General features: G+C 46.7%; 1 protein-coding gene across 2 annotated transcripts in view; it reads left to right on the forward strand.

Annotated features, from left to right (window-relative positions):
• PITPNC1 (phosphatidylinositol transfer protein cytoplasmic 1) overlaps positions 1-14,241 on the forward strand; it is a 222,981-nt gene that overhangs the window by 104,297 nt on the left and 104,443 nt on the right. For both annotated transcript variants that reach the window (XM_045835968.1, XM_045835969.1), the window contains exon 2: positions 3,781-3,929. In XM_045835968.1, coding sequence (XP_045691924.1) covers positions 3,781-3,929 — 149 coding nt within the window. The remainder of the gene's footprint in view (positions 1-3,780; positions 3,930-14,241) is intronic.

The raw sequence follows: 14,241 nt of genomic DNA on the forward strand, positions 1-14,241 counted from the left end.
AGTCAGTTAAGCTATATTCTGCAGTCACCACCACCACCACCATCATCAGTTCTGTTATCAGTTCTCTGGCTTCAGAGTCTTCAGAGCCCTGAGTCTTTGGATTTGGTGGTGTTCAGTTGGCACATGAGTTTGGGGTTGGTGATCAGGGACAGGCTGTTTCCCCTAAACTAGGGATGGAGCTTTGCAAGACATGAGCATCGAAGAAGAAATGGGTCACCAAAAGATGGAACATTTCAGCCTGGGCACCTTCTTACACCGAGCAAGTCCTAGTTAATGCCTTCACCTCTCTCTCACCCAGTGGTTCTCAGCATTCCATGTGCATTTGAGTGAGATTCCCAGCTCCCCTCTCCCCGAGAGGCTGCATGTAAAAGGCTGGAGTGGCCCAGAATTCCACATTTTTAGGTCTGTGCCTGGTGACTTTGAGGCGGATGGCTCATGGACTGTTTGCCTTGCCCTCTCCCCCAACTGAGAAATGCATGTGTCTGTGAGTCAGTTTGTGGTTTATAAAAACAACAAAACCTTTGCTTCTGGGTGGCCGGCTCCGATGGCCACAAGCAGCCAAGCGGGCCTGATGTGCTGGGGAAGGAAAGAAGTGACCACTTCAGAGCCCTTGACCATCGCAATGTCTGGGCTTGAGTGTCCTGCCACCCCCGAAGTGTCACCTACCTTTCTGCATCCAGCATCCGTTGGGCGCCCCCAGACTGACGCCATCTTAATGAGCTAAGGCTGATGTCTGCCCTGCACTAGCTCATTCAGGAGCCCCTGGAATGATCAATGAGGCCGGGCGGCCAGGCCCTCCGTTGAGCGCCCGTGAGTCAGCCGCCGGCTGCCGCGGCCCTTTCCCTTCTCCGCCGAGCAGGAAGCACTCGAGCCGAGGGCAGCAGGGCTGACTCACGTCTGGCTAACGGCCTTTCTGTGCCGTGCCTCGTCCTTGAAGCCATATATTTTTCATAGGTGAGTGGGGTGGAGCTCCTGAAGATCATCCAGTGGTAGACATGTCCCTTCTGCCAAATCGCCCCCCACTGAATCCCTTGACAGAATTTGGGTTTAGGGGTAACTGCTTCAGAAGCAGAGTCAACACTTAAAAAAAGTTTTTTTGAGGTGAAAATCACGTAACATAAAATTAATCATTTTAAAGTCACTTCAGTGGCACCTGGCGTATAACAGTGTTGTGCAATCACCGTCTCTATCCAGATACAAAACACTTCCATCACCCTGAAAGGAAACCCTGTCCCTTCTCTGCTGTCTTAGTTGGCTGGGCTGCTGTAACGAAGCACCAAAGACTGGGTGGCTTCCACAACTGGAGGCTTATGGTCTCACGGTTGTGGATGTTGTGGAGTACAAGATCAAGGTGTCAGTAGGCGGGCTTGGTTCCTCCGAAGGCGTGAGGGGAGGATCTGCTCCAGGTGCATCCTTGCCTGGCGGGTGGCTGTCTTCTCTCTGCACTTGTCTTCCTTCTGTGTGTCTGTGTTCAGCTTACCTCTTTGTATGAGGACACAAGTCCTGTCCAGTTAGTGCCTACTCTAAGCCCTCATTCTAACTTGATTACTTCAGTGAAGAGCCTCTTCAAATAAGGTCGCATTCTGAGTTACTGGGACTTTAACGTGTGAATTTTGGGAAACAATTCAACCCATAACACCCATTAAGCAGCTCTGTATTAGTATTTCATTCCTTTGTATGGCTAAATAATATTTCATTGTAGGTATGCACTTATTTTCTGAACACCAACTACTAAGTAACTGCCGGTGAAATCTTCCCCACCCCCGGCAGCTGAGTGTTTGTTCTATTACAGGCTCATGTGCCCATCTGCGTAAGGTGGACTGTTGCTCTCATGGGTGTATCACGCAGATCTTAATCTGTAAGCTTTTCCTTACTGTCTTCCTCCTTGAAAGAATGTTAGTCTTTGTGAGCAAAAGTAAGAGTAAGGATTTATTAAGGGGTAGCCAGGCCATGTTTCTTATTCCAGAAATTTTTTTTTTTTAATTATTGGATTTTAGAGAGAGAAGAGAAAAAGAGAGATATCAGTTTGTTGTTCCACTTGTTTATGCATTTATTGGTTGATTCTTGTATGTGCCCTGATCAGGGATTGAACCCACAACCTTGGTGCATCAGGAGAATGCTCCAACCAACTTAGCTACCTGGCCAGAGCTCCCAGAAATTGCTTTAAAAATAGATTTTGTCCTTGATTTTCCTCTCTCCTCTTCCTACTTCTGTCCTCAGAGTTCTTCCTCCTCCCAAGCACACATATACTTCTGTTAAAACTATTTTAATAGAAAAAGGTAAAGGGGATGAATGGTGACAGGAGACTTGATTTTGGGTGGTGAACACACAATACAATATACAGGTTCTATATTACAGAATTGTACAGTTGAATCCTATGTAATTTTATTAATCAGTTTCATCCCAATAAATTCAATATTTTTAAGGCATTTAAAATGCCAACCATCCTGGGGAGGGGCATGGCACAGATAGGGAGCACTGCCCTTTGAGGAGACCCAGCTAGCTGCTGCTCTCATTGTCATGGTTACCAGGCCTTGTCCCTGGGGCTGGCCTCAGACCAGGGCCTTTCAGATGCTCCTCACACTCCCCGCCCTGCACCTGCCTCAGAGTGAAGTGTGTGTCCTCTCGGCTTTGAAACCGATTGCACCATTGACTTGTATGTTTCATCTGCCCATTTAATTTAAAACCTGTTTCTCTCTTGTGTGCATATAGACAGGAGACCTACATCCTTCCTGGCCTGGGCTCTTTTGGGAGCAACTCAGAACGGTCACTAGCTTGCTACAGACGCAGGGCCCTTTCCCCCACTCTGTCCCGGGGCCTTGGTAATGATGACATGTATGTTGTTTCACCTCGAATCCATGGGAAGAACCACAGCAGGGTGGCATTTTCCTGCCTCTGGACTCTCCCCCCTCCTTCTTTCCCTTCATCAAATTAGCTCTGCCACCCCTGGAAGTTCATTGGGGGAAGAAATGCCCACCAGCCCCAGGGCTTTTAGAGAGGTGGGGAGAAGAGTGGAAGGGCTTGAAAATGAAGACAGGACAGAAACTGTTCACATTCTATGTTATTCCATATTATCATTTTCATGTAAATGCAAGGTGCTTCTGGGACCCTGGGCTGGAAGGCTCCACACTGTTAATGGAGTTGGATAAAAAATAGTTAAAGATGCTATGGATTTTCCTCATTGTGGATCAATCTTTAGAACACAGGGTTCACTCTGGTGGGGCCTGAGCATCTGGAGTTTTTAAAAGCTTCCAGGTGATCCTAATGTCCAGCCACCTTTGAGAACTGCTGTCCTAGGGGGCAGAGGCCTCCAGGAGAGCTTGAACGTTCTGTAAGAGGTGATGGAAGAGACAGGTGACACCTAATCCTCTTGTGCCCAGCAATTCAGTTAATTAGGCAGAAAGAAGTGACAGAAAGAGCACACCTTGGCCTCCGTTTTGCTGAGAAAAATAGGACTTTATCTCCACTTAACCCTGTAGGGCGAGAGTAGGAAGGGAGACTCCCGCCTTCCCGCCTCCCTGCTGCTACCAGGGGCTGGTGGGGTGCCAGACCCAAGGTGATTGCCAAGGTGATACATAATGTTCACAGGAACATGCCGTTTCTGCATTCTGCTCACGACTCGCCGTCCTCCTGGCTCCCGAGGAAAAGTAACACCAGGCCCATGTGTCTGCTATCTTCTCTGAGCAGAGAGTGCTGATATTAGTTGTTTGCGGCACCGTTGATGGGGGGCTGTTTTCAGAGGCTAGCAGGTGGGCTGACCTCTGTGTCTGTGTTTTATAGTACAAAATCGGACAGCTGTACATGATCAGCAAGCACAGCCACGAGCAGAGCGACCGAGGGGAAGGTGTGGAGGTTGTCCAGAATGAGCCCTTCGAGGACCCGCACCACGGCAATGGGCAGTTCACCGAGAAGCGTGTGTATCTCAACAGGTAAGTGGTGGTCGCTGGCGTGCCACCCGTGGGCTCTGTTACCACACAGGGGCCCCTCCCACCAGGACCCACAGCAGGCCTGAGGTAGAGGCAGTGTCCAGGATAAAAAGGTGACTTGGAAAGTCATTATGTCCACCTTCTGCATCCACCAGCTTAGGTTGCTTCCAACAACAGAATCCCCTGCGGTCTGCAGAACAGCCCTCAACTGCATTTCATCAGGAGGAGCCTTCTTCTTAGCTTCCCCACACCTTGAGTGACAGGATAAGATAAAATCTGATCTTCAGGAGTATAGGAGTTTGTCTCCTCCTTTGCTTCAGGGTCAGCATACGGAGAAGACGGCTTTGTCTGCGAGGTGTAGAGAAGTGTTGAAGGTAGCAGGTGCCATGGGGGCTGGGACTCAAGTACAACAGGCAATGCTAAGGTGGTTTCCTTTCTCAGGTGGGGCCGTCCTCCCCAAGGTGGAGGCTGTCTCCTCTCCTTGGGGAGGGTAAAGCACTGAGGGTGACAAAGCAGCACCGGTCAGGACTGCCATTTCTGCTTTGCAGAATATATTTTTTAATCTCTTCCTATTTTCTTATCACCAATGGTATGATTGATTATTGGTTCCTGTTTGATCTTCTCCCTAGTCTACACCTCCACTCCAGCCTATTTTCTCTGTTTCACTTTTTTGGGGGGTCAGAAATTTGTAGTCACGTGCCATATGGAATATATTTTATTGAAAGTAACTGTCAACTCCAGGGAACCAGTGTGTGACCAGCCTGGTGTTCGCTATGTCCAGGAATGCTCATTATCCCCCAGGTACAGCATCTCCCGTTGGCCCGTATGTGATTATTCAGAAAGCACGTCCAACGTAATAGCTGGGCAGTGCCCCCAGTTCATCCCCAACCCATTCCCCGTGCCTTGACCGTAGTCAGATGTTCACAGTCCGCTGTGCTTACATGGCCTCCAACCTCCGGAAGGCTGAAGCACACTATTCCTCCCTGGTGGAGAGTTTGGGCCCTGTGCCTAGGGTGTGCGGTGATCCCTCAGGCCAACATCCCGGCACCGAAGGCCATGGGCTGATTAAACCAACACGTGCTATTAATCTGCCCAGGGATGCAGTGCCCGGGAAGTCCTGAGTTGGGATGAAAAGCAAATTAGATTGATCCCATTTACCTTCCCAGGGCTTGGAACCAGTTCCGCCTGCAGCCAGCTGTTGATGGGCCGCTTCCTTACAGAGAAAGGGTCTCCAATGTGCTGCCCTGGATTGTTAGTGCAGACGATGTAATTCAAGCACTGAGCAGGGGTCATCTCTGCAGAGCAAAAAGAAGTGAGGGAGATGTAGGACAGGAGGCACAGACCTACAGAAAATTTCATTTCTTGGCATTTGATTATATTTCCCCAAGTTATTGCCTGGGGAATGTTCTCTACTCACCAAATTCAAGAAAAATTCTAGAAAACTTTATAAAGAACAAGAACAAGAGGGGTCCAGCTTCTCTCTGTCATGTCAGCTTTCTTTATCAAAATATATGATATTTATTTTAAAGGAGAATAAACATTAGTAAGAGGGAAATTTGTTATAAATAGAGTATCTGGATTTCCAGGAATAAGAACTAAAAAGATTGATGTGGACCTTCCCCTCACCTCGTCTGACAAACACAGGATGAAATATAACAATATAAAGTCGAGTTCCAAACAAAGGAAGGGAAATCCTTAGGTGTGAGAAATAAAGAGGAAACTTGAACCAGAATGGACAGCAGACGAGCTAATGCTGAGGAGTCTGGAGGCTGTGGGACATCTAGGGCTGCCATGCGCGTAAGGGGGCAAGATCTGTGTCCTGGGCCCATAAAAATAGGGAAGTGGAACTGAGAATCGAGCCTAAAAATAATTTTTGACAATAAAACCCAAAGAGGTTACGCATATGGAAAGAACTAGTAAAGGATGCACTTGAAGTAAAAAGAAATTGATCCCAACGAAGGAGGGGTGTGTCTAGAAATAATAATAAACAAGAAGTTGGTGAACATCTGCACAAATCTGAATGAGCACAGAATGTTAAAAAATATTAACAGTGAGTAATTGGAGCATATTCATGGAATTTAAATACTAGACAGTAAATAGCAGAAGATGAAAGGGTAGTAATTGTAGTAAAACACAATCTAAGTCGCTAATATTGTTTAGAAAGGGAGGGAGAAGTTGATTAACTTAAATTCTTTAAAGTGAGCGCTCACAGTCCAAAGGTAAAGCTGGCCCATAAAGGAATTCACCAGTGTGCAACTTCCCAGAGAAAACTTGATCGATCCAGCAGAAGGCAGAGGAAGAACAGAGAAAGTCCTCCAGAAGCACAAGCAGAAAGCACGTTTTGATGATGAGATAGAATATATCCGTGATCCCAGTAAAGGTCCCAGTAAAGGTGTGCGAGTTAAATCCGAAACCTCAGCCTAGGTCAAAAAAAAAAATATGGCAACACTAACAAAATTATAAGTCGCCTAATGTTACAGTGAGGATTTTAACATAATATCAGTTTTTAAAAAATGTATTTATGTTCAAGACAGGGGAAAGAAGGGAGAAAGAGAGACAGAGAAACATCACTGTGTTGGGAACCGCCCTGTCTGGTATCAGAAGCTGTAACCACCCCCCCAAGGCTAAGGCTGAGGGAATGACTTTGGAACCATAAACCACCAAGGACACAGGCTTATCTCCCTGGCAGGAGTGCTGCTTCTGCTACTTCATCCATAGCTGGCCCCCAATGCTTGGTCAGTTAGCCAATGATGGGTAAGGTTCCCCAAGGAGGGAACGACTTAAGACAGGCACGATCACATGGGAGGCCCCCAAGGAAGGATTTTGGGGGCTACAGCAAAAGGGGTGATGGACCCTTACCCCTCGGCTTTGACATAGCCTGATTCCTCATTGTCTGCAAGAAAATCTCCTAATCTCTTGGCTGCCTTACTTCCCTTGCTCCACCTAAGCCTGAAACAATAACAGAAGGTGGTGCAGCCCTGTGCTGAAAAGGGCGGGTTCCCTGGGTGATCAGGCCTAAGAAAGAATATGTAAGATCCTGTGAAAACTGCTTTGTTTAGAATGCTCTCAGTTGAATGATAAGGGTCCAAGGAAGAAGTAAGTTTGTTCCTCAAAGTTTTACAGCTCTTTGACCCTGACTCAAAATAGGCCCTTAGACTTCCTTGTTACCTATTGTTTGATCCTTACTTCCTGGCAACGAGTAATGAGCTTTTACCTGAATTCTTATGCAAACGAACCCAGTAAAGGCCTGCTCGGGCAGGAGAACGGGGCGCTCTCCCTTAGGGGCATTCTCCTTTGGGGAGGGTGGCCAAGGCGCTCCCCACTAGAGGGAGTGGCCATTCCATCCCTATTTCCCCACAGGACCTGGTTGTCTCTGTATGATTTTCTCGTGTGTCGACGAGCCATCTGCAGTGTTCCGCAGTCACTGCCAGTTGGTGGCCGAGACATCACTGTGTAAGAAAAAACGACTGGTTGCCTCTCACACACCCCCTGACGGGAGAGCACACCTGCCACCCGGGCCTGTGCCCTGACCGAGAATCTAGCCAGTGACCTTCCGCTTTGTAGGACAATGCCCAACCAACTGAGCCACGCCGGTCAGGGTTAACATACTATCAGTCTAATAAACCTCGAGATCAAGTAGACAGACCATCTAGCAAGCACAGAGAAGATACAAGCAACAGAATGACGAGCTTGATCTAGTGGACACTAGTACATCCTGGAAATAACGTGCTCTTCAAACACACATGAAAATGTACAAAACTTGACTACAAACTAGGCCAGAAATCAATCTCAACAAGTACCAGAAAATCAATATCATGGAGATCCTGTTGGCTCATTACAAAAAGAAATTGGTAACAACAACCACAAAAAGATTTTTTTTAATCGTTGAGAAATGTAAACATTTTTAAATAATCCATGGGTTGAAAATGTCAGTTAAACCCCCTTCCCAGCCAGCTTTGCAGCTAGGAGTGGCTAAATGACTTAGTTCCAACCAATGAGATACGAGATTGTTCATCCTGTGCTCCAGAGAGGCGTGACTGCCTCTCTGGCAGTGGCTGCTGGGCAGGCAGCGAGTAGAGTGGTGCCTCTCACGTGAACCCTGACAACAAAACTGAGTGGTGACAGTGCAAAAAGGAAACTTACAGACCCACCTCAGGAACACAGCCATGAAAACCTTATATAAAACATTAGCAAATCAAATACTTCAGAGTATAATAATAATAATAATTCATGGCTTGATCAAAGTTATCCTGGACTACTAACATCAATATAAGATGAAAATTCACTAAGATTGCTGGGTATGAAATCCATGTACAAAAGTCAGTAGCAATATTATGCACCAGGAACAATAAGTGGAAAATAGAATTTTTAAAAGTTCTGTTTACTCCCTGGCTGGTGTGGCTCAGTGGATTGAGCGCCAGCCTGTGAACCAATGGGTCACCGGTTCAATTCCCAGTCAGGCACATTCCTGGGTTGCAGGCCAGGTCCCTGGTTGGCAGCACGTGAGAGGCAACACATTGATATTTTTCTCCCTCTCTTTCTCCCTCCCTTCCCCTCTTTCTAGAAAGAAATAAACTAAATCTTTTTATTGAAAAAAGTTCTGTTTACAATAGAAAAAGAAACTTAAAAGATACCCAGCAACAAATCCACAAGATATACTGAATCCTTTTGGAGAAATATATCAACTGTTAGTGGAGGATATTTTAAAAATCCCAGACAAGTGGTAGTATTCATGGATGGGAAATGCTACTTTATAAAATTGCCATCAATTCCCAAATCAATTATAATTTAATGCAAATCTAATTAAAATGGCAATAGGGTTGCTTTTTAAGAATTTGATAATATAATCCTAAAATTCCTAATTGCTATAGCTTTATAAAAAGCCCGATATCTGCTAGGGTAAGTCCCTCCTCCTTACTCTACTTTTAAAAAAATTTTTGCATGAATTTTAGGATCAGAAACCCAAATGATGTGAAAAATGACTGAAGAAACCAAGAACGTTTAACACAAGACAAGCTATACAATGGATAAAACTGGATAATTGTGTATTCGGGGGGAGAAGAGTCAGGCCTGTGGAGGGTATGAGACCCCAGGAAGGCCAACTGGACAAAGACTAGTGGGTGGGAATTCCAGGAGGAAGCTTTGGGTTCCATTTAAGGAAGAAAACTCAGTGTGCAAGTCACCTGGGAGCACAGTAGGGCGCCTTACAGTCTATCACACCATCACTGGGGGCGCTTGAACAGGAGCGGAGCACCCAGACTGCAGGCTGTGTCCTTGAGCAGACTCCAGCGTCACTGGGCAGCTGCCTTGAGCAGCCTTGCGGCTCCTTTGCAGCCTGAATTTTCTGTTTTCCAAGAATGTTTCAGACGTCATCCTGACCCTCCTCCAGCACATGTGAATGAGCAACCAGTGAGGCGCAGGACAACAAAGTACTTATCGCTCCCGTCGTGCAGATCTAAACCACGTCCATCATTTTGTAATTTAAAAGGTTCTTGGCATATTTGGAAGAGTAGGAACATATATCTTAGAAGCAAGGAGGTTTAGTAGGAAAGACAGAAAAGTTATGTGATATAACTATAGAACAGCAAGTATTTCCGTAATCCTAAAAAATCACCAAACTCATCACTGTGGAGGTATAACCAAGAGGTGACCGGCCTCAGGTTGACCCGTATCCTCCAACCACAGGTCCTGGGGTCACTGTGTTGGGGAGGCTGCCTTGCAGTTGTAATTCATTAAATTACAAAACCTGTGAAACAAACTGCCCGGGTGTTGGAGGGAATCCCATGGTAAATTAGACATGTGTCTGCCTCCTGATCAAAGTACGGTCACCGGTCACAAAGTAGGGTCACTATCTGACTGGTGCCAGCATTTATGAGTCCTTTTATCCATCTGGTGAGTGGTGCCATGGAGGAAAACTTTGCCTTGGCCCCCTAGGATTGGTGACTGGGGTCCTGACAGATTAACAGGGGAAAAGAAATTTTTCAGTACCTGAGAGCACAGAAAGATGCAACTCAAAAAATAAGGGTGGTTAAATTTGGGGCTTATATACCATTTTAATAGGGGAAGAGGCAGGGGAGAAAGGCACCTATGGGAAAACAAGTTACTTTTAAGAAAAATAAATGCGGCCTTAGGAGATATGATAGCATCTCCTATCTGAGTTGTGGCAGTGGCTCTTCAGGGCATTTCTTATCCTGGTGTTTACTTCTGGTCCCTGGTGATAGGGGTCAGCCTTCTCTGGCTGTGAAGCTCGCAGGGAGGGGCTGCGACAGTTTAATTCTTTCAGGAGGCTCTACTTTGAGGCAGATAAGGGGTGTTCAGAAAAAGCAACTGTTGGTTCTCAATTGTCCACAGCTCTAAATAATCCCTAGGCCACTGCGGCATGTTGCAGACCCCTGCGCTGGCCAGAGGGAAGTGGGCTCTGGGAATTGGACTGGCGGTAGCTAAGATGCTGCAGTACCCATTTAGTAATTTACACAGAGAAATATCATTGTCCTATGGACCTGAAGTCGTGTGCTGGCAAAATAAGCCATCTCATTCAGAAATTGCTTTTTAAATTTATTATCCAGAGCAACTATTAGAAGCACTGGAAATACTCAAAGCATGTAGTCAGGGTCTAGCTGGAGCAGAAAGGGCATTTCATGGAAGGATGTTCGTGACCAGGGCGTGATGGTCTTTTATCTGGAAGCTTGAGAATGAGCAGCTCCAAGGGGCCAGGAGCAGCAATGACAAGAACCATCTTCTAAGTAGAATCAGACTTTCATTCTGCCGTCATCCCCACGGCTGCCATGAATAGGTCCAAGTTGTCCCCCCACTTTTATTTTATCACTTGTTCCAGAATTCCAAACATAAGCATCCCTGAGTGGGAAGAACTTCCAACTGGTTTCCAAAGCATGGCACCATTTTCCATTCCCACCAGCACCATATGAGGGTCCTGACTTTTCCACATGATCACCGACATTCGTTACTGTCTGGCCACCCTGGTGGGTGTGGCGTGGTGCCTCATAGTTTTGATGGGCATCTGTTTCCCTAATGTGTAGTGATGTTGAGCATCACTGGCCATTCGTATGTCTTCTTTGGAGAAATGTCTACTGAGTCCATTGCCTATTTTTCAGTTCAGTATAATATGTTTTATAGGTGTCATTTATCCTTTTATTAGTTGCTATCACATGCCAGTGACGATGGGCTTGCTCTTTCCTCTGGCACTCCCTACGTCTGGTACACTGTTGGGTGTACAATACGTTTTGGTGGTTGCTAATTCACTTAGGACATTGCATTAGTGCCGACACATTAGTACATTGGGTGGTTGTCCTCCGATCCATTTTTGTTAACCAAATAAGTGGTATTTCTTGGCTTGTCTTCAAAAATCCTGGCTTCAACTGCCATCCCAGGAAAGGAGGCAAGATACTCATCAAACTCTGGAAGAGATTGTAAATCAAATCTGCAGCCAGAATCCTATGGGGAGTGGGGAGCTTTTCTTCTGTGCCCTTTTCACTTCATTTCTAGTACCTCTCCAGTCCCTTCCCATTGAAGCCCAGGAGGAGAGGGAACCAAGGGGTGGGGGTGGGGGACCTTGGGGAAAAATGGAGCCTATTTTTAGTCTTGTTTTTCAGTCATGAAGTGTCATGTTCTTCCCCACCATGGCTGCTGGATTAATTAGGCTGTGCTGGCAGCTGCCAGTCAGGGAGGGCTGCCAGCTTCTAATAGCGATTCTGCCTAATGCCCGAATCGATTTGCATGGAGCATACATTTCTCCTGCCACGTGTCTCTTGCCTTCCAGGGCAACCTCTCCTGGCCTCTAGAGGGTCTGGGTAGGAGCAGGAACAGCTTCCATGAGCCATGAATCCTGTTTGATTGAAAAAACAAAGCCACCAGCTGGTTGCTTTACCTACCGGCTCATTGGTGGAGCTGTGTTGCCATGGCTTGGGTCTGTCTTTCACATTCCCTCTTCCTAGTCTCCCAGGTCTTCCCCAGGGTAAGAGCCCAGTGCCCAGAGCTCATGTGGCTTTGGAAGAGCCCACCATCTGGGCACAAATCGTAGAAAAGTGTCAGAGCCAGAGATTCTGCCCCAGGGCCTGTTTCCATGCTGTTCTTCAAGACTCTTCATGGTCATTATTGGCTCCTGAATATCTGAATACAATCTTCATTCATTCACAGAATATTTATTGAGCATCTGCCTTGTGCCAGGCACCGTCCCAGGTTCCGGATGTGCCACCATGTGCAGAACGAAGATCTCTGCCCTGGTGGGACTTGCGTTCTAGTTGGGAGTGCCAGACAACAGTAGCCACAGTATATAAAAACTTTACGTATTTTAGAATATTCAGCCTTCTGTATAAACGTATAGTTACTATAATATTAAATAAGTTATTTAATATTTGTTTACTATATACTAGGGAAAATGGAGCATGTGAGGGACTTCTTCCAGGCATACTTTTCAGTCCATGCTACTCTATTCTGTCCCCATCTTAGTTCCTTTTTTTTTTTTTTTTAAGATTTTACTTAGTTTTTGTTTTTTTTTTTCTTTAAGAGTGAGGGGAAGGTAGGGACAAAGAGAGGGAGAGAAACATCGATGTGAGAGAGAAGCATCAATCAGTTGCCTTTCGTATGTGCTCCAACCAGGCACCAAACCCTCAACCCAGACCTGTGCCCTGACCAGGAATCAACCAGCGACCTCTTACTTTACTGGCTGCACTCAACAAGCTGAGCTGCACCAGTCAGGGCCCTGTCTCAGTTCTTAACAATGCGCCAGGCAGCCTCACGCTGACAGGCCCCGCCCTCCTTTCTGCCCCTTCAGCTGCTCCCATGGGAAATCACAGAAGCAGAATGTTTGGACCCACTTGGGATCTTAGCATCCAGTGCAGCGGTTTTCCATCCTGGTTCCTTGGCGCATGATGCAGACACGTGTGAACTGTTCCTCCGAGTTCAGCACAGCGTGCTGGCCACATTCCCCTCCTGCTGTCTAAGCAGCGCCCTCCAAGAACCCACACCGGGCAGGCCTCTTCCCGGAATCCCAGCCCGTATTGTGCTTTTCGTAGGGAGAGTGGCAGCGGTGTGCACATCTGGGGGCCTCCCGCGGGTAGAGCCCCGCAGCCCTGCTTCTCAGAGGTGATGGCCCTGGAAACTGCTCATCTCTCTGCTGCCATAGAGAGAATTACATTAAGAGCAGAACTAAAAGATCAGCCAGGAAAACCATTAAGAACAGCAAGTGAATAAATCACAGCAGTTGCAGAAGAAATTTAAAGACCTCAGAAATCACTGTATATGGAACTGGATAGGAATAATTGATTATCATCCAAAAATTGTCAGATGCTCAGTTTAGGCACCAAGAAGGAACGAAAGGTCAGAATAGCCCTCCTGGACCAGTGGGGACTGGGGACACGAAGGCAGTTGGGTCCTTTCTAAAGGCTTTGACGTGAGCTGCAGCTACTTGAGCATCATCTCAGCACCGACAGGGGCAGGGTTCAGGTGCACTGTGCTGGGTCAGTGCTGAGCGAAGCACCGTTTCCGCGAACTTGGGAGGACTGCCTTCTTCTGCTGGGAATGTTGAAGCCCCAAATTTCCAGTTAGGACCATCGGGATTCTGATTGCTGTTGAGAAAATGGAATTAGACTCCATTTAAACAGCACTTGGCCTGATGATGTTTGGTACTTCCTGGGGCCAAATGCTGTTCCCAAATGTGCATAAATTACAAAGCAAGATTAGATATTATGGAGAATGCGGTGATAATCTGGATTATAAAGTGCCAGAAGCTTCTCCTGGAGGGATGTTTTAGGTTTCAGTTCCTTTAATCCTTTATGAAGTAGGTTCAGATTACGCTGCCCTTGGGGGCCCTCTTATCAGGTCAGTGGTGATTTAGGGAAGCCTGGGGAATGTATGAGAAGGTCGCAGTGACTATATTCACTTATGTCCGGGGCTGGGTTTCTCGATCTTGGCACTTTGAACATTTGGAGCCGGATGATTCTTTGTGGTGGGTACTGTCCTGGCCATTGCAGGGTGCTGGGCAGCATCCCTGGCCTCTGCCCACTAGACACCAACAGCATCCCTCTACCCAACCCCCTCAGTCGTGACCACCAAAAATGTTTCCAGACTTTGCCAAATGTTCCCTGGGGGGCAAAATCCCAAATGCCTCCTGCTGTTGAGAATTACTGCTTTAGGATGACCCACCAACCATCCCGATTTACTCAGGACTTAGGAAATTTAGCACATGGGACAGCACATGCAACCTGGGAGGAGTTGGTCACCCACCTGTGGGACTGGTATTATCTACATCATACTAAAGTTTAAAAGTAAGAACCCAAACGTTTTGAAAAGTCTGTCT

Source organism: Phyllostomus hastatus, unplaced genomic scaffold, assembly GCF_019186645.2.
Source record: "Phyllostomus hastatus isolate PE091 unplaced genomic scaffold, TTU_PhHast_1.1 phas_contig_210, whole genome shotgun sequence".
Classification (NCBI taxonomy): Eukaryota; Metazoa; Chordata; class Mammalia; order Chiroptera; family Phyllostomidae; genus Phyllostomus; species Phyllostomus hastatus.